This window comes from Typopeltis vanoorti, chromosome 4 (genome assembly GCF_054136105.1).
Source record: "Typopeltis vanoorti isolate ZY-2024b chromosome 4, IOZ_Tvanoo_1.0, whole genome shotgun sequence".
Taxonomy (NCBI): Eukaryota; Metazoa; Arthropoda; class Arachnida; order Uropygi; family Thelyphonidae; genus Typopeltis; species Typopeltis vanoorti.
Window position 1 is genome coordinate 161,756,686 of NC_143552.1, and position 24,428 is coordinate 161,781,113.

Here is a 24,428-nt window from a genome sequence, read left to right on the forward strand (position 1 = left end):
CATATCTATTACAACAGTTATTCAATTTAGTCAGAGAATCTTGCAGACTTGTAGCGGATTTATTTAGAAGTATAACATCATCTGCATAAAGCAAAGAGCTGACATTAACATCTCCAATTTTGATATCATGTTTAATACCACTTTCCTTCATAATGTGATCCATATAGATAATGAATAACAGAGGGGATAATGTACATCCTTGTCTCACACACCATCTTCCTGTACTTCCTTCAATTTTAACTGCTGACTTACAACTCAAATACAGACTAAGTATTGCTTGATATAATGCCCCATTGACACTATATAACTGTAGCGTATTGAATAGCTTCTCTCTTGGCACCTTGTCATATGCCTTTTCCAAATCGACAAAACTTAAATATAGATCTTTGTTATATTCCCATGCTTTCTCAACTATTTGTCGTAAAGTGAAGATCTGATCCTGACAGCCTATATTTGGTCTGATTCCAGATTGTTCTTCACCAAGCTTTTCTTCCACAATTCTTCTCAACCATTTCTCAAGTATACTTGCATGGATCTTGCCAGGAACACTCAGTAGGGAAATACCTCTGTAATTCTCACATTCAGTTTTATTTCCCTTTTTTATATATGGGTACTATGAGAGCTCTACTCCAATCATTGGGAATTCGTCCCTCTGTCCAGGCTTTCTGAACTATACACTGCAGCCACTGTAAGACTTTTATACCACCATGCTTCAGCATTTCTGGTCGAATATCATCTACTCCTGCTGTCTTTCCACATTTCAAGCCTTTGATGGCTTCTTCTACTTCAAGTATGGATATGTATTCCTGACTGTATGCCTGTTGAGTGTTTTTTACCACTGCGCTATCACTGCTTGTTTCATTTAGCAATTTTTCGAAATAATTACTCCATACTTCAAGGATATCTTTTTCTCCTGTTTTCATGTCACCTTCATCATCTGTAACTCCTTTTACAGCACTCTTTCCTATATTCTTAAGATTCTTCAACAACCTCCAGAATATTTTGCCACCTTCTTGATATTTATTTTCTATATTCTTGCCAAAGTACTTCCATGACTTTTGTTTAGCTAGTTTTACACAGTGTTTAGCTTTCTTACATTTGTCTCTGTATTCTCTAAGAGCACAAGCTGACTTATTTGCCAGGAACTTTTGATATGCTATCTTCTTTTCCTTCACTGCCTCTTTAACTTCCTATGTCCACCATGGAGTTCTAATTTTTCTATCCCTGCAGACAACTTCACCACATGCCTCTCTAGCTGAATCAATCAGGGCTTTCTTCAAGGCTTGCCTCTGAATCGCTAAGGTTTGATTCCTGTTCTCAAACTCTTTCATTTTTTATTCAATAATCTTTGTGTATTTTAGTCTACAGTTCAAATCTGAGAGCTGCTCAACTTTTATTAGCTTTAAACTTTGTTACATGTTTAAACTATACATATTTGGTCGTTTTATAATAGAAATACAATTTTATTAATACAGACCAGTTTACAATAAAACATTTATTAAAAACCTATGTTGACTATTCTTGATATAGGATTCTGTTGATCTTATTTTATTATTTAATAAGTTTGCAAGATGCTTTGCCAAAAGGTAGGTGGGTGATGATCTTCCATCAACTATTGGACGGAGAGGTATATCCTGTTTATGTATTTTAGGTGCCCCATATAGTCTTGGAGTGATAGAATGTGAGGATTTTAATGTTCTCTTCACTTCTTCTGGCCAATTGTTACAATTTCTGATTAGTTGGTTTGTTTCATTATGATTTTTTATTGTGGGGTCTCTGTCTAGGATTTTATAAGTTGAGGTGTCTGATAGTAATACGTTTAACTTACCATAATAATCTTTAGAGTTGAGGATAACTGTAGAATTTCCTTTATCAACTTTTGTAATAATGATATCTTTATTTTTCTTCAAGTTGAGAATTGCCTTTCTATCATAAGGAGACATGTTGAGAACAGGTTGTTTGGCTTTGGCTAGGATTATTGTACTTTTGAATCTAATAGTGTCGGCCACGTTTTTTGGTAGTAGATATAGGCCTTTTTCAATTCCACACATAAAATCCATTTTAGGAATGTGTTTGGGCGTAATCGCAAAATTTAAATCTTTTTTGAGAATATCATTCATTTTTTGTGAGGCTATGATTTGACAAATTGAAAATCACTTTGTCATCCGGGAGGTTGTTTTGTGTCCAATATTTTTTCTTGTAAAGTTCATTGAATTTCCTAATTTGTTTGTCCTTATAAAGTTTGAAAGTTTTTTCGTAACTGCATTGTATCATTTGATCTAATTGATTCCATATGGTGTATTCTAAGTTGTTGGAAATTTCATCAAAGAACTTGCGGCAATTAATATCACTTTTATTAAGTTCGTATCTCATGTGTTGAATCCTTTCTCTAACAAGCGCCAATGAGGTGCGTAGATAAATTTTTTTAGCTGATATAGAGTTGATATGACCTCTGACTACGAGGAACTTTAAGTGGTTCAAAAGTTTGGCCTTTCTGCATTTTTCTCTTTCCATGCACCGAACTTTGTGTTTCATCAAACTATTTAAACTATAAATATTTGGTCGTTTTATAATAGAAATACAATTTTATTAATACAGACCAGTTTACAATAAACATTTATTAAAAACCTACCAGATTCGCCAGCAAACTGTCTAGCTTTTTCAAGGCGTTACGGAGATATGAAAGCTAGTACATGCAAATTAAAAGGAACATAGAAAACGTTGTAAACCAACTGGTAGCTATGATTACACATTTCGCGTGACAGAGATGACTTATTGTTCTTATTCATTATCACGCATGCGTATTTGTTGTAGACGTGTAATGTGATTACTGACTAGCTGTAATTCAGATTGATTGAGAGAGAGGATCAAGTTTTTCCACGAACTGTTTAGAATTACACCCTGATTTCTGTTGAGGTTTCCGCCAGTTATTGACACTATTGTGGCTTCCTTAAATACACGATGCCTGTAGTCGTCATCGAGATATGGCATGGAGCTGTTTTGCCAATCTGTCATGTGGTTAGACGTGCAGAAATGATGTGCTAAGCCAGAAGAGATGCTTCTGTTGTGGTTTACATCACCAACATCACCATCTCTGGAAGTAGAAAACAACAACCGACTGCATTTTTTAGATATCTTGATAAAAAAACAACCTAACAGTGTCAAATTATCCATTTACACAAAGCCCACAGATACTGGAAGATATCTTCATTATACTTCAAACCATCACAAGACACACAAACTGAGTATTATCCACATGTTGAAACATAGAGCCAAAAAGTTTATATCAGAAGAGGAGGATACACAGAATGAACTCTCACTAATAGCCAACACATTATCACAAAATGGATATCCTCAAAACATCATCAAAAAATATCTATACAATGACAACCCCAGACAAGAAGAATTCCACTGTCAGCACATTTCTACTGTAGTGATACCTTTCATCAAGTCAATTTCTTATCAAATAGCAAGAATACTCAGAGCCCACAACATCAGAGTGGTTTTCAAACCAACCACCAACATCAGGCAAGTTTTAGGATCTCCCAAAAGATAAAGTTCCGTTCTACAAATATCCAGGAGTATATTACATTCCCTATTCCTGTGGTCTTGCCTACATCGGACAAACTTCACGAAGTTTAGAAATTAGACAAAAAGAACATGTTGGTGATGTAAATCACAACAGAAGCATCTCTTCTGGCTTAGCACATCATTTCTGCACGTCTAACCACACGACAGATTGGCAAAACAGCTCCATGCCATATCACGATGACGACTACAGGCATCGTGTATTTAAGGAAGCCACAATAGTGTCAATAACTGGCAGAAACCTCAACAGAAATCAGGGTGTAATTCTAAACAGTTCGTGGAAAAACTTGATCCTCTCTCTCAATCAATCTGAACTACAGCTAGCCAGTAATCACATTACGCGTCTACAACAAACACGCATGTGTGATAATGAATAAGAACAATAAGTCATCTCTGTCATGCGAAACATGTAACCATAGCTATTAGTTGGTTTACAACGTTTTTATGTTCCTTTTAATTTGCATGTACTAGCTTTCATATCTCCGTAACGCCTTGAAAAAGCCAGACAGTTTGCTGGCGAAACTGGTCTGTATTAATAAAATTGTATTTCTTACATGTTATTCTTTTCAATATGAAATTCAATTTTATCCTGCTCAAGACTAAATAGTGATCACTTCCAATTTCAAATCCTCTGTACACTCTGGTTTCCTGCACCAGGGAGAAAACATCACTATCAACAATAACATAGTCAATGAGACTTTTCTTATTCCTTGCCTCTTCTCTCCATGTGAATTTGTGCACATTTTTATGTTGAAACATGGTGTTAATAATAACCAGTCCATGTCCTGAGCAGAAATCCAACAGATATTTGCCATTATTATTAGCTTTGCTCTTTTCTCCAAACTTTCCCAAAATATTTCTGTATGTCTCACAATTATTTCCTACTCTGCTATTTAGATCCCCAACAAGGACCAACTTTTCCTTTTTCATTGTCTCAGTTGCTTTTTCTAAAGCCTCAAAAAATTCCTCCACTTCTACCTTAGTAGAACCTTCTGTGGGACCACCACCATCATCATCATCAAATTCCTGCCATGTACCCTCAACGGGTGTACAAGATATGATAGTACTACATGTACTATCATATCCTGTACATCATGTACATATGAAAAAAATTACATCATTACTAACTTCCTATCTACAATTTTCCTCCAAATCAGTCTGTTACTTGTCAAGACTCCAACTTTATCAGATCTTATATTTCTATCTTCTAAGGTGCTTTTTATTGTATCAATTCTCCTATATCTTGGTCTTCCTCTGGGTCTTTTTCTTGCCAACCTGGTAGAGAACACTTGTTTTGCTAATCTTTCCTCTCCCATTCTGTTTAAGTGACCATACCACCTGAGATTAGCTCTACTAACGCATTCCTGGATGCTGACAGTGTCAAGTTCTTTCCTAATATCCTCGTTTTTAATATGATATTGCCATTGATGCCATCTGTTCACGTCCATAATCTTTCTCAGGACTCTCATATCTGCAGTCTCTAGTCTTTGGTCAAGTGTTTTACTTCTGACCCAGCTCTCAGATCCATAAGTTAAAACTGGTTTGAACACTGTCTTGTATACAGCTAATTTAGTGTTCCAACTAATTTCTCTCTTATTCCAAATGAATTTATTCAATTGATTTCCCACCATACCAGCTTTGCTGATTCTGTTGTCTATTTCTATATTTAATTTACCATCTTCGGTAAAAATCGTGCCTAAATAGCTGAAATGTTTCACTTGTTCCACAGGTTCTCCATTCACAACACAGTTAACATTTTCAATGATTCTGCCTATTTTCATTGTCTTTGTCTTTTTATTGCTGACTTTCATACCATATCTATTACAACAGCTATTCAATTTAGTCAGAGAATCTTGCAGGCTTGTAGCAGATTTATTTAGAAGTATAACATCATCTGCATAAAGCAAAGAGCTGACATTAACATCTCCAATTTTGATATCATGTTTAATACCATACCACTTTCCTTCATAATGTGATCCATATAGATAATGAATAACAGAGGGGATAATGTACATCCTTGTCTCACACCAGATTTAACATTAAACCATCTCCCTGTACTTCCTTCAATTCTAACTGCTGACTTACAACTCAAATAAAGACCAAGTATCGCTTGATATAATGCCCCATTGACACCATATAACTGCAGCGTATTGAATAGCTTCTCTCTTGGCACCTTGTCATATGCCTTTTTCAAATCGACAAAACTTAAATACAGATCTTTGTTATATTCCCATGCTTTCTTGACTATTTGTCGTAAAGTGAAGACCTGATCCTGACAGCCTCTATTTGGCCGAATCCAGCTTGTTCTTCACCAAGCTTTTCTTCCACAGTTCTTCTCAACTGTTTCTCAAGTATACTTGCATAGATCTTGCCAGGAACACTCAGTAGGGAAATACCTCTGTAATTCTCACATTCAGTTTTATTTCCCTTTTTATATATGGGTACTATGAGAGCTCTACTCCAATCATCGGGAATTCGTCCCTCTGTCCATGCTTTCTGAACTATGCAGTGCAGCCACTGTAAGACTCTTATACCGCCATACTTCAGTATTTCTGGTCGAACATCATCTATTCCTGCTGCCTTTCCACATTTCAAGCCTTTGATGGCTTTTTCTACTTCAAGTATGGATATGTATTCCTGACTGCATGCCTAGTCAGTGTTTTTTACCACTGTGCTGTCATCACTGCTTGTTTCATTTAGCAGTTTTTCAAAGTAATTACTCCATACTTCAAGGATATCTTTTTCTCCAGTTTTCATGTCCCCTTTATCATCTCTAACTCCTTTTACAGCACTCTTTCCTCCATTTCTAAGCTTCTTCAACAACCTCCATAATATTTTGCCACCTTCTTGATATTTATTTTCTATATTCTTGCAAAAGTCCTCCCATGACTTTTGTTTAGATAGTTTTACACAGTGTTTAGCATTCTTGCATTTGTTTCTATATTCTCTAAGAGCACAAGCTGACTTATTTGACAGGAATTTTTGATACGCTTTCTTCTTTTCCTTCACTGCCTCTTTAACTTCCTGTGTCCACCAATGAGTTCTGATTTTTTTATCCTTGCAGAAAGGGGTGGTTAAGGGTCAAAGCTGTATAACTGAGAGGAGACCTCCACATAGCCTTTAAAGGAATGCGGAGAACCGACCAGGGCTTCTGACCTAATGTCCATTCCTCACCTTCTTGTGGTGCACCCTGTTGGGTGTCTACTTGGATACTGAACGAACGAGGATGGGCTGGCAATTTGGGATTTAGCCGACCAAATTGTATTCTTATTGGTTAAACCAAAATAAAAAATGATGGTACAACATGACAAATTTCTGTGGGACCATAGGCACAAATAAGTCTCATTGTCCAGTTCCCCATTCTCATATTTGTCCACATTACTCTACTTGAGACTGACTGCCATTCAAGAAGATTAGCCTCGTATTTTGTGTTGAATACTATGGCTACTCCTTCTTTTCCTTGATTGTCATTGCCTGAATATAACATTTTGTATTTATTGCTCAGAAAGATCTCACCAGTGTTTGTTTATTTTGTTTCAGTCACCCCTATTATGTCGATCTGGTATTTACCTAATTCTTCAGCTAGCTCCATTTCTTTGCCATTAAGGCTTCTTATGTTGATAGTACTGATCTTTAACTCTGGTGATGTTGAGTTGGGGTGTGTTTTCAGATTTGTTCCAGTAGCTGACTTTTTTGCTGTTCGTCCTGGTTCCCTGGCGAAAACAATGAGGCCCTTGTTTAACCGGGCAAAGCCCCAGCCGGCATGAAATTTTCTCATGTTGTACCATCATTTTTTTCATTTTTTTATTTTGGTTTAACCAATAAGAATACACTTTGGTTGGCTAAATCCCAAATTGACAACCCATCCTCGTTCGTTCAGTATCCAAGTAGATACCCAACAGGGTGCATCATGAAAAGGTGAGGATTGGAGATTAGGTCAGAAGCCCTGGTCGGTTCTCCACATTCCTTTAAAGGCTATGTGGATGTCTCCTCTCAGTTATACAGCTTTGACTCTTAAGCACCCATTACTTTTCTAAACCCTAGTTTGTAAATTGGACTTTTCATCATTATTATCCTTCAACCAAGAAATTAGCCCATCATTACCATGATGGGCTAATTAGAACTTCATTGTGGGCTTGAGAATTTAGAGGCAGTCTTGGAAAAGAAGAACGTTCCTAGCAAATAAATCAGCAAGTGCCCGAAGGAAATACAGAGAAAGCTGTCTTACATTCAAGCTGTGTGTAAAAGTAGCTAAACAGAATCATGGGAAGTATCATCAAGAATGTTCTGGAGGCTATTGAAAAAAATATTAGAAAGGAAGGAAGGTGTAAAAGGAATCAGAGATGATCAAGGTGATGAAAACTGAAGACAAAGATATTCTAGATGCCTGGAGCAATTACTTGGAACGATTCTTAAATGAAACAAGCAGTGCCAGAACAGTGTGGAAAATATTCAATAGTAATGCAGTCAGCAGCACACACACATATCAATACTTGAGGTAGAAAAAGCCATCACAAGCTTGATGATATTCAACTAGAAATGCTCAAATATTTAGATATATAAAACATTTATAATGTATACATTAGATAATTCAGAAGGTCGAAATCTGGATGATTGGAGTTGTTCTTTTAGTGCCATAAATAAAAATTGGAGATAAAATTAAATGTGGAATTTCTGCTGAAAAATTCCACATTTAATTCTATGCCAAGAGAAAAGCTAGGCAAAATGTGATCTATGGCTCAGTACTGAATCAGAAAAAAAATTATCAGTCTACAAAAAATACAAGAAATTCAAATATGGTATGTGAGCTACAAAGGGGAGTGGGGTGGAAAAGTTCTGATAAACACCTAGAACAAAAATGATATTAAAGCAACTGATAACCACAAGAAAGAACATATTTTAAAACCTTTCAACCCTATGTTACATCAAATTATAATAATTTGTTCTTTTTCTTTTAGGATATATAACAAAACATAAAACATGTTTTCTTTGAATTTCTTCAAAACCTCTGAAGAAATTCAAAGACACAGGTGTGTGCAGACTGTCATCAAGATTTTCGTGCTGCAAGAAAAGTCTACAACTGAGATTCACCAAACTTTGTGTGAGACTTTAGAGGACTGTGTCTCAGCATATCCAACACTTGCCAGATGGGTGGCAAAGTTTAAAACTGGACATCCTGAGATAACAGATGCTCCCCAGATCAGGAAGACCTTCCACAGTGATCACACCTGAAAACATCAATACAGTGCATGCCATGATCCTCAATGATAGACAAATACCAGCCAAAAACATTTTAAAGACTCTGGGGATATCTAGAGAACAAGCAGGGGTCATTATCCACCAACATCTGGACATACAAAAGCTCTCAGTGAAGTGGGTCCCAAAATGTTGAATGCCAAACAAAAGAGAGAACATGTGCTGTCACCTCAAGGGATTTTGGTTCATTTTGAGAAATCAGGTGCAAATTTTTTGGTTCGTATTGTGACTGTTGATGAAACATGGCTTTATCACTATGACTCATGGACCAAACAACAGTCAGTGGAGTGGAGACACAAAGGTTCTCCACAGCCAAAGAAATTTCCAACCTTAAAGTCAGCAGGGAAGGTTCTTGCCATTGTCTTTTTGGATATGGTTGGTGTAATCCTTACCAAGTACCTCAAAAAAGGTGAAACTGTTACAGCAGCAGTTTATTCAATAACTCTGAAGGAAAAATGCTGTGGAAAACTGAGCAGAGGTGTGTTGCTTTTTTCAGGACAGTACACCTGCTCACACATGAAACTCAACAGACAATACACAGTTTAGGCTTTCAATGTTTGCCTCACCCACCCTATTCGCCAGACCTGGACCCATCTGATTATTTCCTATTCTCAGATTTAAAGAAACACTCAAAAGGAACAAAATTTACTATAGATGAAGTCATATTTGCAACTGAGGACCGGTTTGTGCAACAAAGGAAAGACTTTTTCTCAGAGGATTGCAACAGCATTTTAACAAGTGAATAACACTTGGTGGGGAATATGTAGGATAATGTGTAAGTTACATGGTTCTACCTCAATTCCTTCATGCTGATCACCACTTTTCAGTACATCCTCATATTGGTGAAGAAAATCAAGCTATAATAAAATAAATAAATTAACTAATAAAATTAAATGACAGCAATATGTAAGTATTGGGTATTCAATACTACACATTGCTGTAAGTATTGCTTATTACTTATTCAAATATTCAATGTTGGCACCTTTTAGTTCGACAGATGTCAAACCATACTCGAACTCTTGCCAAGTATTTTCCAACATCTGAAGCATTATTAGAGCAACTGCTGCTACAATATGCTGTTTGAAATCATCCAAATCTCGAACTTTTCTCTGGTACACACAGCCTTTAATAAAGTCCCATGCAAAAAAGTCCAATGGGGTCATATCTGGAGATCTAAGCAGCCAGGCAGTTGGGCCTCCTCTTCCAATCCAACGTCTAGGAAATGTCTCATTCGAAAATGTAGTAACATCTTGATAGAAGTATGGTGGAGCACCATCTTGCTGAAATGTGAAACCTAGGGGAATCTTCGAAACAGCAAAGATCTGCTGCATGTCAAGGCAAGTGTGTCTCATCACTGTTGGATCTATGAAAAAAAAAAAAAAAATGGAACTGATGATACCATTTTTGTGCACTCCTAACCAGATATTGACTTTTGGTGTGTCCCTTTTATTTTCAATCACTTGGTGAGGATTCTCAGTACCCCAAAAGGTAGTTTCTGTTAACTTTTCCACAAATGTGAAAGGTTGACTCACCACTGAATAACAACAGATCAAGATAATTGGGATTGTCATCGATACAGCTGATCATCTCAGCAGTGAACATTTGGCTGAAGGTGTTGAAGTTTGTACACACGCAAACGGAGACTTTTGTGAACAATGTCATGAACAGTTGAATGAGGAATCTGCAGTTCATTACTAGCCTGTCTAATTGACTTACGTGGGATCCTAGAGAATGATGCACACACCCGATCCATAGTCTCATCAGTTGCATGCTTTTTTGGGTGTTTCCTAGTTTGTGAAACCAAACTCTCTATCTCTTTTAGAGTCTTATCCCACTGAAGAATGGATTTTGTTGTAAGAGGATCCACATTCCATTTCCAACTAAGTAATGAAGATGGAACATTCAACTGAGAGTAGGCTGAAAGACCTAAAGGCCAAACATGCTTAACCAACTTTAAATTCATCTAACTAAAGCACACACACTGCACCCTCTGCTGTGGCATCTTCATCTCAACTGAGGCAATAGCCATTCTTATCTCGTTTTTGTGCATATGCACTAATGACCTTAAATATATGACAAAACAAATCTTGGAAAAGATTTCTTATTGACTGAACTTTAGTTTGAGAAATTATAATGAGCGGTTCTTGCATTATAAGCTGTTATTTTTAGATACCTCTAGCCCAGACACCCTGTATAATAAGATGTGCATGCAGGCACTATACTAAGTAATGAAGATGGAGCATTCAACTGAGAGTGGAACCTAAATAGTGCCCCTTAATGGGCTAAATTGGGTGTCAGCTGTGGGGCTGAAGTACAGAGGATGACAGCATTCCAAATTTGGGACAGTCTCAAGCAACCAAATTTGTTGAGGTTAGGCTAGTTTCTTAAGGAAGAAGCAGATTTCAAGGAAAAGTTGCATTTACATTTGCTGTGATGGAGTAGAGTGGTGTTCTTCCAACATTATCTATGGTTGGTGTCCAAAGCATGGTCAGCACAGTCCTGAGTGGCTGTAGTGATGAAAATGGATATAGTTTTCTTGTGTTCATCAATTCTGATGTTGGTTGTCCTGCCTCTTTGGCCATAGTAGGATAGTTTACAACTACAAGGGACCTGATAAACACCTGGCAGGTCAGGACTGTGGCTGGTCTTTGGTGAAGCAGATAAGGGATGCTAATTTTTTAAATGGTCTGTGAATGGTTGAAAGTTGGTATTTTTCTAAAGATTTTTGTTAGTTTTTTGGATATGCCTTGGCTATATGGAATAGTGATTGCAGTTTATAACTGTTATATAAAGTTTTAATAATTCTATACTGTTGGGGATGGGGTGGGTGGACTGTTTATGAATGTATCTACCGGAGTGTCTGGATTTTCTGTAATCAGAGAATGACAAGAATCCATTAGGCTGGCAGATAATTAAAGTCTCCAGGAAGGGGAGACTGCTGTCATTTTCTAATGTGAAGTGGATCCTGGGATGTTGATTGTTTCTGTTAAAAAATATGTTGAGAGCATCCAGGTCATGTGGCCAAGTGGAGAACATATCATCAACAAAGCATAGCCAAACAGTGGATCTATACGGGACAGAGTTTGGAGCTTTCTCTTCAAATGTTTCCATGAAGAAATTAACTGGCAGGGGTGGGGGAGAGGAGTCCATGGCTGTCTCCTCTATTTGTTTGTAGAATTTTCCTGGCTGAACAAAATAGCCAGAATTCATAGTGAACTTAAACAAGGCTGAAATATCTGGAGGAAATTCAATTTGAATAAAGTCTAAAGTGTGTAAGTGGGATATTGATGAACAGAGAGGGAAGACATTGAAACTGACCATAATACCAGTGTATTGGAGTGTGAGGTTTTTTATTACAGTGGGCTAATTTTTTTATGTATGATAGGGTGTGGCCAGTATACTGGAAAAGCACTTTTGCTAAATATTTGGCTAATTTGTATGTGGGTGAATCAGTGGAATCAATGGCATTTATAATTGGGCATATGTGAATTTTTAGGTAATCCACAGGTATTGGGGGAGGCAGGGTCTCCCCCAATACCTATGGACTACCTAATTTAATTTAAGGAGTTTCTGAAGTGATCTGATGGCCTACCAATCTAATTTAAGGAGTTTCTGAAGTGATCTGATCTGTGTATTTTATTATTCTTTTTGATGTCCATAATTAGAGAGTTTATTTTTGGAGGTTTTACTTGAATTAGTACATTGGAAACATTTCAGTCTGATAATGTTGGCAATATGGGTAGAGACTGAGAATATCATGTTCAATCTGGATCAAGTTTCTTCTCTAGGAATTTTTATAGGTGTAAGAGCGAAGTTGTGGCAAAGATAGTGCATTAAATGCTTCTGGTTTGAGGGTGAAGGAAAATAAGTTTATTACAGTGTTTATTTGACATTGTCGAAGCCTGACATCAGAAATTTTAACTTGCTGCTGTTTTTTTTTAGACATTTAGCAAATTTGTTGATGTGCCAAAGAGCCTGTGTAGCTCAGTGGAAGTGGTTTTTGCACTCCGCAGTGCTAAACTACCCAAAGATAGACTTTGAGTTCAAGTCTAATAGCCAACTAAAGGAACTTTCATTAAGGTTTTTTTTGACTGGTTCCCGAGTTAGTCGATCTCTGGCACAGGCAAGCGTTTTTTTTTTTTTTTTTTAACTCTTTTAGTGCCCTTGGAATCTGCAGTTTTGTTTGAGGGCACATCAAAAGTCAGCGGAACCTCATCCATGTTTCCTATTTGCGCAAGTTCAAAATGTTCTCGTTTCCTTGCATTAATGACGAATCAATGAAATTCAATCATTTTGTCTTCATATTCAGCTGGCATCTTTTGTGATATTTTTATCCGCATACATAGCTGGTTTCTCTTCATGAATCTTGAACACCATGATGTTGATCCAGTAAAGTTGGCGATCTCTCTGTTAGTGGCTATCGTTTTCACTTGATGAATAATCATTTTTGTAGACACTGAAAGTCCTGCTTTTCTGTTGTCTAAAATTCAAGTATTCAGTTCTGCCTCAAGTTCTGGCCATTTTGCAGTTTCACTTCGTAGGTTATGTTTACTGTGCGTTGCTTTTTTTAAATCCTCTTCCTGATTCTGCCAAGTTCTTATCTTTTTTCTCAGTTGGGGTGGTCCGAAATGCCTCTCTGCAGCCCTGTTTCCATGTTCTTTAGCATACGCAATCACATGTAGCTTGTATGCAATATTGTAACAATGCCGACGTTTTTCAGCCATAATTTGTCAAGAAATTTAGAGAAAACTTAATGGCAGAAATTTATCACCGTTCACAACTGTGACAACAATTGGAAAGTTTAAACGAACAGGACATAGCTGTGATCGTCAATGACAACGCATGCGCATCCACTGAACTCTACGTCAGTGTTTCTCAAAGTGTGGTATGCATACCCCCGGGGGGTACGTGAAAGGTCTTCAGGGGATCTATGGGAATTTTCGGCTATGCATCATTAACGCATAGAATAAAATTCAATGTATCCGTGAAGTTTGAGATCGTAAAACATTCCTATTGTATCACTGAATAAGGTACCGAGACATCTGCAGGCTGTGCAATATGTTTCTCAACAAACAGTGCAATTAGAGGCAACCGGGATAAAAACAGCACTAACTAATGATTCGCATGCCCCCCTCCCACAGGAAATGCTGTATGACTCAAGCAAAACCATATGTTGCTGGTTCAACATATGGTTTTGTTTGAGTGAACATGTTAAAATGAAGAAATATATAGTGAATGTGTTTTAGATATTATATAGGGAATTCGGTTGAAGAGAATTGGCATTTCAATTCAACTGTCAGCTTGTCTTTGTCATTTAGCAGCACGATCTTTTGTTAATACCGCACCAATCATATGAACGTGGATGTCTGAAATTTGAGAAACACTGCTCTACATAACTGGAATGCTCTCACATACTGCAAGGAAGCAATAAAGAAATTGCGTAACTCAGAACAGAGAAAATTTCCAGAAATGAAAATAATAAAAAACTGAGTATCTGCGTATAAGACGCATCCTGTTTTTCAGACCTATTTTCGAAGAAATAGGTCTGAAAAAATTTTGGGAGTGGTGTTGGACAAGGATGAGAAATTCAGGAGCTAGATTGCACAAGCTGTGAAGATGTCGAATCAGATAATGGCAATGATGCAGAGGACCCTGACATGAAGAAATAAAGAGGTTATGATGTCATTGTATAAGTCCTTGTTTAGGCCTCTTATGGATTATTATGCATAGATTTGGTCACTGGGTTTTCATGGTGATGAGGATATGTTGGAAAGGGTCCAGAGAAGATTCACAAAGGTGGTCAGTGGTCTTAAGGATGCAGAGTATACGAGGACAGATTGAGAGAATGTGAATTGCAGAGCATCATGAATAGGAGGAAGGGGGTGATATGATTGAGACATATAAGCTAGTAAGCTAGTCGGGTTGACTTGGAGGAGATTTTTCATATAATGGGGGGGCATTGTATGTCCCCCCCATTATATGAAAAAGAATGAGTGAGGAGTAGGTTCTTTGCATGGAGAGTGGTTGGAATGCATTGCCTGAGTGTGTTGTGAGTGTAGATACATTGAATCAGTTTAACGCATGATTGGATGAGCATTATGTGCAATAGTGTGTACCTCCCACAATGAGTCTGTGACCCCATGGGGGGTCAGATGTAATAATAATTAATTAGATGAAACTGTAATTAATATTTCCAATATTTCAAAAAAGTCAAATTGCTACTATCAGAGAACAACAAATAAATTTATATGTGCATACAGGTACTGCATAGAGTATGACTGAAGCAGAAGCAACAAAGATAAGGCTAAAGTCTTAAAATATTACTACTCCCTAGTGGGCTGAGATGAAGTATTCTTTGCTGTTAGGCCTGAAGCTCTCAGGTTTTGTGCTTCCCAGATTTGAGGAAGTTTTATACAACCAAATTTATTGAGGTTCGATAGTTCTTTAAGGCTGACAGATTCGAGGAAAAGTCTTTTGTCTTCGAATTTGCTCTTGTGGAGTAAAGCAGCCCCCCCCCATAGTATCTTGTGACATGGTTGACAAGCCCTGAGTGGCTGTAGTGGTGGAACCATATGTAGTCTTCATGTTGGGTGTCATACCTGTTGGGCTCTAATAGGACAGCTTATAACTGCATGGAACATGGTAGACATTTGGCAGATCTAAGGTCTGTGGCTGGTCTTTTGGGGGAGCAGATAAGGGATGTCAATTTTTTTATATGGTCTGTAAGTGGTTATAAGGGTGCATATTTTTAGAATTTTTTGTCAGTTTTTCAGATATGTCTCAGATATATGGGAACATAATAGATTTGGTGTAGCCTTTGTTCTGCAGGGGACAAAGTATGGTGTTAGTTGATTCAATTTCTTGCAAATTGAGATAAGTATCAGACATTTAAGTATAATTAAAAAAAAAAAAAACAGCACTTGAAATGGCATTAGATTTCTTGTTTTTTTTTAACAATCTAATTCCCTGCAATGATGATGATGAACTGTCATTACTTTTGAATAATTTTGATCACTTCAAGCCAATTCATGTCTCCAATTAGACTGTCTGATATCCATGTAACAATGGGATTTTTAATCCACAGACTAGGGTTAGAGAACGAAGTTGCTATTCTCAGCAAACCAGGCCAGTAGAATCTGATATTATTGAATTTTTATTAATGTTCTTTAAGTGAAATTAATGGTGGTATTGAGATCAGTTATGACTTCTGATTATTTTGACACAGAATTTATAAACACTAAGAACCATAAAATATATCCAGTATATTTGACTGACATTTGTCATAATATTATAACCTTGTGATATTTCCTTGTGCTGTATAAACAGACTGTGAGTGAGTTCATTCTTTTAGTAATGAAAGAATACTGCATAATCATGTGTGTTTTGGAAACCTGCTGTTTCACCAGGGTATAAAAATATACAAAACATTCAGAAAAAATGTTATCTGACTTAATAGTTTGGAGATATCCAGATGTTTGGTAACTTTCATGATATAAGTGATGTAATATTTATATAATATAACGAAATGCCAAAGTTTTATGTTATAACATGTTACCTAGGAATCATTCAATATTTGTCTTCTTTCAGTTTCTTTGGTAAAGCATTTGAACAGATCAGCAACAGAGTCAAATGCACCGTAATTCGTGATTATTTTGATGAGTCAGGTAAATATCACATTATTATCAAATAAAAATTCAGTTCAGAAACTTAGAAACAGTTCTTTTAGTAGCTTTATGTTGTTTTTTTTTTGCATTGCTCTTTCTGCGATACGGACATGATTTATTTCTTTTTAATAGGATGGGAATCTTAATCTAATTTGATTCTTGTTCTCTCTGAATAGTCACTCTAGTACAAATGTTTCCTGTATATGTCGTCATCAAATTCTTGATATGTATTCTCATCAGGGAGTGTACAGGATGGAGGATGTCTCAATAAATCACAGCATGGTGGCTGCTCTTCTAAGCACGACACCTAGACCAGTACCTAAGTCATCTGCAAATGATTTGGTGCCTGCACATCACACCTGAGTGGTGCAGTGTAGGAAGCAGCAGCCGCATAGTCTTAAAGCTACCTTGATGCTTCCATTCTAGTGATCTCATCAGATTAAGGTGAGCATGTGACTGGCTGACTTTTCAGCAGCCTGACCTGGCATTAATGAAGTGATGGACTCCATCACTACACATATGGCTGATTATATATATATATATGCCAGAGGTCATATGGAGCAACAGGGTATAGATACCTTAAACATCTGCTTCATGTAGATTGAGGACTGAATGCTTTTAAGTCAGAATCCTGTCTAGCCACTGCTGCTCATGTCTTGTGTGTTGAAAGGCAGCACTAGCCAGAGTTGCCGTTGTGGTGTGATGTGATTGCTCTGGTGATGAGGCCACTAAAATGGAAGCATCAAAGGGGGGGGAATTGTGCCGAAAACTTGTGATAATTTTGAATTTCTTCAAAACCTAGTGACATGTCGTCTTATACGAGGGGGGGATCTGGAAAGGTCTGATAAATACCTAGACAAAATTATATTCAAGCAACTGATATAACCACAAGAAAGAACATACTAGTAGCAGAGTTATGAAGGTAACTTATGTTCTTATATTCTTTTCTTGTATCCTTGTATATTTTTTCTTGTAGTTATATCAGTTGCTTTAATATGATTTTTGTTCTAGGCGTTTATCAGAACTTTCCAGACTCCCACTCCCTCATATATCCTAAAAGAAAAAGAACAAATTACAATTTGATGAAACATAGGGGGTTAAAGGATTTATGATATATTCTTTCTTATGGTTATATCAGTTGCTTTAATATAATTTATGTTCTGGCTATTCATCGGAACTTTTCAGCTCCCTCCCCTTATATAGTTTAAAAAAGTGGAACCCCCCAATGAGAATCAGTGAGTGACTAATCTTATCTGGTGGAGGAAAGAGAGAGAGAATGAAATTTTTTTTTTCTTGTGTTTTAATCATGGGCTTATTTCTCTATCTTGTTTTGAACTGATATTTTTATCAATTTAAATTCGGATTCGAGTTTTTTTTTAATTTATTTTCAATTTCATTCCAAACTTTTTAGATTTAAGTTCAAAAAAAGAAAAATATCAATAAAATTCAATTTGGTTTCCTATCTCTAGTTCAAACCAATTTTAACTTAGGAATCTGAGAACTGGGTTAGAAATAAAACGCCTGATCAGAGATTGGAGACCACAAATATGAAAGGTCTGAGAAAGAATAAGGGAGGGAACATATGCCATCGATGGCAGAATCAGAATTAAAATGAGGATATTAGAAAAGAACTTGACATTGTTAGCATTCAGGAATGTGTGAGTACTGCTAATCTCAGGTGGTAAGGTATGGTTACTTAAACAGAATGGAAGAAAGGTTGGCATAACAGTATTTTGTTACCGAGATTGCAGGAAAAAGATCCAGAGGAAGACCAGGAAGAAGTGGTGCCTTAAAGACCAAAATATAAGATCTGACATGCTAATTTGAAGGAAAACTGTGTATGAATATTATGCATATTTTGTGCAGTATTGTGTGAATATTCTCAACATAATGTGGGATTATTATGTATATATAAAATAAAAAGCAGATGATTGTGGCACCTTGTGTGATCACTAAACTGAATATTTAGTTTCCAGATGTTTCATGACTTGCTCGGTATTTACTATGTTGAAATAAGTATTTTTGGTCTATATTGCTACATAAGGCACACAGATATAACCTTAAACTTAAATGTACTTCAATGTTGTTCAGCATAATGAGGAGAAGAACATAAACTTCCAAAGAGAGGTTAGCATAGGATGCAATATTAGTAGCTTCTCTGTGCATGACACTAATAAAAGCTTCACCTGTAGACAACATTATCAGCAGAAAAGTGCTCTCTCAACCAAGAAATGCATATGAAGAACCAAAACTAACACTATGGATCAAACGGAAATGTCAGCAATCTGCTGTGGAATCGATCAACCAGAAGTCCTGGTTAATAAATAAGACACTATATAAGGAGTAGCACATAAACTAAACAGTGCAGACTATACTGGCATAACAAATATTGTATCACAGAGCAACGAATCATGCGCTATCCTTTTCTGAATGAATGAGCAGGTGTAATGTGAAAGATGCACAGAGAATGCATCTTCTGGAGTGCATGATCCCATGATTTGTGAAGTCTGGAATTGTTTCTCTTGTTTAGATTTTAGAGAACAAACGATGCACCATATCATATTGTGGGTGCTATTTTGATATAATTTGAGAAAAATTATGTAGAAAAGCTGACTAGCCTGCACAGAAATCCACTGTCTCTACCCAGCAAAACATTTTAGAGCAAACTGAAAACCAGAGTATTCGACAGTAGCACAGGAACTTAAGGAAGAATGGTTCAAACTGGTGTGGAAAAATATGCCTCCAAGGATCTGTGATAAGGTGTGTTTTTGTCTCACCCACAAAAGGTTGTTACCTATAGTACCCATGGATGAGAGGATTAGGTAATCTAGAAATCCTGTCCTAGAGACATGGGACTTTTTGCAAGCCATTTCAGGCTTCTAATATGCAAGGTGGTGGTGGTCGCACACCAGGCAGTGAAATTCATCTACCATCTAAAGGCTTAGTTCATAAAACATTGCCATGTCCACAGTGGGATTTGAATCCGCAACCAAATGCCATGCTGGATTGCCTTTTACATGGATAACAGCTTATATATTTGATATGTCTGCAAAGTATCTTATTGTCCCTGAATGGATGATTTAGGGACAGTGTCTGTGTTGCTTAAACACTTCACAGGTTTTTTGACCTGATTAATCTGCTGACCATTTAAGATAAGTGATGTTCTTTGTATTCCTTGAACCAATTCCTTACATTGTGAACTTAACAGCATGCAACTTCTATTTATATTTACATAATGCCATGGAAAGTATAACTTGTATTATGTATGTATGTATGATTCTGGTATTATGTATGTGATAGTGGAGTGTATTATCATCTTAGATATTATTCCTGTTACTTCCCACTCATCAGTTGGACTTTACATGGCCTAGCACCCTTTGCTCACTACAAGCATCCGTTTTCTATTTTTTAGTTTCGTTGATGTTGCAAGATGGTTTCACCTGTTTTTCACCCTTCTTATGTATCTTAGTTAACTGTAGGCCAAGTGGTGTGTAACCAGCAAGGTGTGTTATATGGTAGATGCAAGTAACCAATGCTTTTTTTCAAGCTTCATATAATTTCCCCCCAGTTCTACCCTTTTTTACTTATGCTGAAAAAAGATAGAAGAAGATAGAACTATCTTCTTCCCCTATCTGCAGAGAGGCTTTTTATAGCCCATTAATACAAGAAGACTTTAGGCAGGCTAAAGGCTGGTCCCATTATCAAGGTACCTTAATTGAGTCAGCACCCGCAGAACACAAGAGATGAGCATCTCTGGTGCCTCCCCAGCATGATTGGATAAGGAATGGCACCAGACTCATCCCTGGGTTCGAGTATATTGACCTTATCAGGATGAGAATCAATGCACTGCCCACTCGAGCCCTCACAGCTTGATGGGGTAGTGACGACTCAAACTGTAGGGCTGGCTGCCACTACTGTGAGACATTGTCTCACATAGCCTAGTGTTGCTTCCGCATCCACGGGGTCCATGTGTGGAGGCATGATGCCGTGGTCTCCATTCTGAACAACCGCTTTAAGATCAAAAGTTGGGAGTCTGCGGTGGAACCACATTATAGGACCTCTGCAGGTTTGCATAAGCCAGACTTAGTGATTAAAAGAGATGGTGATGTTTGGGTAGTTGATGCCCAGGTGATGGGAACAGGGCGCCCACTAGCCTATAGCCATAATAATAAGGTAAACTATTATAAGAATAACCAAGATCTAGTTAGTAAAGATACGGGAGGAGCATGGGGCAACTCCGAGGTTTACCAGCACCACCATCTCTTTACATGGCGTATGGAGCGCAGATAGCTATAAGGACTTAAAACAGCTTAAGCTTATGCAGAAGGATATAAAAGTTTTTTCATTGAGGGCCCTACAGGGCACACTGGTGGCATGGCGTTGCCACCAGAGAATGACTACAATGATAACTAGATAGGACGAGATGTAACGGTAGTACTGCCCATAACCAGTACAAAGATAATAAAAAAAATAAATAGATGCAAGTAACCAATCCTTTTTTTTTTTTTTCAAGCTTCATATCATTCCCCCCCCCCCCCCCCCCCAGTTCTACCCTTTTTTTTTTTTAATTATGCTGACAAAAAGATAACTCTTTGATGTGAATGAATTTAGAAAACCCTGCTCTCACTGAGCAAAGAAAATCATTTGCTCCCTCTGGGCTTTCACAAACATCCAGACACAGTGGGATTTGAAGCCAAAACTTGTTAGATGCTGTACCTTCGTTATCTAGGGCATAATGCATTGGTCTAAGGCATGAACACACTATAGGCTTACAACTCTTTGTGAGTAGGAATCACATAAAACATGATCCTCATTCAATGTTATGTCAGTGAATTTAGCAAAAAATTAGATGAGGTTGATATACTATCAGCATATAATTATTTTTCAGTTTTTTGGGAAACGTGCAAAGTTTCGCATGAAAGGCTGAAATAATATGCTAGTTGTCTGAAGTTTAAACCTTGTTTATTAAATTTTTTTCACATATTTTACAGGATAAACTTAATGTGACAGAATAATTTTATCTAGCATCTGATTAGTCATTCTAAATGATTATATTTAGCACGGGCTCATAAGTAATTCTTACAAGTACTTCTTAAATTCAGAAATTGTTATTTCTGTGGGTATATAGTGGGTTGCTGTTAGCATGCTAAAATCTCATGGAAGTCATAAATAGGGATTTGTTTTGCTAATATTTAAATTTATAATACTCATTTAAATCAGCGTCCTTTAAAAAGGCTAGATCACAAGTATTCCACACCATGCTGTGACCTCAGACATCAATGCAGATTGAGTGGAATATTTATTCCTTCATGCTTGTAACAGTTTCTAAACATGAGTAATCAGATATTGGTCAATTGTGTTTAAAAGAGATTAAATTCATGATAAAAATATATGTATTTTTCAGTTCTTATGCTGTAAATTGGCATAAATTATGCAAAGACTAGTTTAATTAATGTAAAAAAAGAAAGGCTATGTGGCACTGTTTACAATTGTTTCCTAGTTACGAAGTTTGGAAATTGCTCAGATCACCAAGCTTGATGGTAAATCAGTTTAACAAAATGGCAAACTTAAATTGATATTGGCGACTGTTAGTTTTTTCCATATTGTGACTCAAACATTCACAAACATAACACACAAAACTGCAATTTGTTACACAACTCTGATGGTACCAATAAAATATACAAAACTGTACAGCTGCTACTTGTATTGATTACATGAACATCAATAAAGAGACATTTTGGTTAAAAACAATATGGCTCCTTGAGATATTTAAAATACTGGTAATTGCACTACTACTTTTAAAAGTATAAGAGCTTTTTTTTTTATATGTTCTAAATGCAGTTTTTTTTTTAATTTATATTTTCACTCATTAAATTTTTTCATTTTTTTTTTTTTTAACAGTGATTCAGCTAACCAGTGAAAGCAAGGGGACTTTCTTTGATGCATTGGTTGCACTTCTTAGTTAAACAGAAAGAACATCGAAAGAGTAATATGACTAGATGATATTTAGACTATAATAATATAAACATAAAAGATGCATAACAAGTGACAATAATAACGTTATCATTTTATGATATTGGCACAAAGCTGCCTCCAAAAGTAATTTTATGAAAATTTACAATAATTAATTTTAATATTATTTTACAGTAATTTTACATTAGGAAAAAAAAACAAACTGTTCTTTCAGTAAATGTTATTAACATTGCATTTTCAAAAAGGAAAAAAAAAATAAAGAAATTTTATATTTTTAGAATAGTAGTTCTGGTTTTATTTTTTATTGAGGTTTTGAAACTTGCTCTGGCTTCAAGTCATGGAATACCATCATAATTCTGAAAGTTGGAGAAAAAAAGCAATTAATATCCTGTTAATATAAATTTGTCATATTTTAAATTGAATAATGTTCTAAAGAGAAAGAATTTTAAGGACATGTAGAGAAAATATTTTCAATACATAAATCTCTCTGCTGAAATACTGTCTTTTGTGTGTGTGTGTGTGTGTGTGTGTGTGTGTGTGTGTGTGTGTACATATATATAAATTATTAAAAACTCTGCAAATTTTGTATCATGTATAAAAGATATTATTATTAAGGAAGATGAAATCATGGCAAGTTTTGATATAGTTTCCTTATTTACTAATGTTCCTACAGAAGAAGTTCATTTACTAATCAAAGATAAATTACCTAAAAAGATCATGGTCTTACTCATTGCATCCACACAGGATACCATCTATAAACAAAATGATGGTCTTGCAACGGGTAAATAATTGTCACCTGTACTTGCGAACATCTATTTAGAAGATCTGGAAGTTAAAGACATCTCCTCTTATCCTTTAAAACCAAGAATTTGGAAAAGAGATATTGATGATATTTTCCTGATTTGGAGCCATGGCCGTGAATCTTTACTGAATTTCCTGGAACATCTAAATAACCAACATCCGAACATAAAATTTACGGCTGAGTTTGAAGCTTTCCTTCATAATGTGATCCATATAGATAATGAATAACAGAGGGGATAATGTACATCCTTGTCTCACACCAGATTTCACATTAAACCATCTTCCTGTACTTCCTTCAATTCTAACTGCTGACTTACAACTCAAATAAAGATTAAGTAATGCTTGATATAATGCCCCATTGACACCATATAACTGTAGTGTATTGAACAGCTTCTCTCTTGGCACCTTGTCATATGCCTTTTCCAAATCTACAAAACTTAAATACAGATCTTTGTTATATTCCCATGCTTTCTCAACTATTTGTCGTAAAGTGAAGATCTGATTCTGACAGCCTCTATTTGGCCTGAATCCAGCTTGTTCTTCACCAAGCTTTTCTTCCACAATTCTTCTCATCCGTTTCTCAAGTATAATTGCATATATCTTACCAGGAACACTCAATAGGGATATACCTCTGTAATTCTCACATTCAGTTTTATTTCCCTTTTTATATATGGGTACTATGAGAGCGCTACTCCAATCATTGGGAATTCGTCCCTCTGTCCAGGCATTCTGAACTATGCAGTGCAGCCACTGTAAGACTTTTATACCACCACACTTCAGCATTTCTGGTCGAATATCATCTACTCCTGCTGCCTTTCCACATTTCAAGCCTTTGATGGCTTTTTCTACTTAAAGTATGGATATGTCTTCCTGACTACATACCTGGTCAGTGTTTTTTATCATTGTACTGTCATCACTGCTTGTTTCATTTAGCAAATTTTCAAAGTAATTACTCCATACTTCAAGGATATCTTTTTCTCCCGTTTTCATTTCACCTTTATTATCTCTAACTCCTTTTACAGCACTCTTTCCTCCATTCCTAAGCTTCTTCAACAACCTCCAGAATATTTTGCCACCTTCTTGATATTTATTTTCTATGTTCTTGCCAAAGTCCTCCCATGACTTTTGTTTAGCTAGTTTTACACA

General features: G+C 36.4%; 2 protein-coding genes across 2 annotated transcripts in view; one reads left to right on the forward strand and one right to left on the reverse strand.

Moving 5' to 3' along the window:
* Window positions 1-22,545, forward strand: part of Cdc45 (cell division cycle protein 45) — a 309,294-nt gene extending 286,749 nt beyond the window's left edge. The window contains exons 19-20 of the mRNA XM_090392057.1: window positions 16,432-16,508; window positions 22,410-22,545. Of these exons, the coding sequence (XP_090248183.1) occupies window positions 16,432-16,508; window positions 22,410-22,474 (142 nt within the window). The 3' untranslated portion in view covers window positions 22,475-22,545. The remainder of the gene's footprint in view (window positions 1-16,431; window positions 16,509-22,409) is intronic.
* LOC150107804 (D-dopachrome decarboxylase-B-like) overlaps window positions 21,439-24,428 on the reverse strand; it is a 41,767-nt gene continuing 38,777 nt past the window's right edge. Inside the window, exon 3 of the mRNA XM_090392058.1 lies at window positions 21,439-22,837. Coding sequence (XP_090248184.1) covers window positions 22,783-22,837 — 55 coding nt within the window. The 3' untranslated portion in view covers window positions 21,439-22,782. The remainder of the gene's footprint in view (window positions 22,838-24,428) is intronic.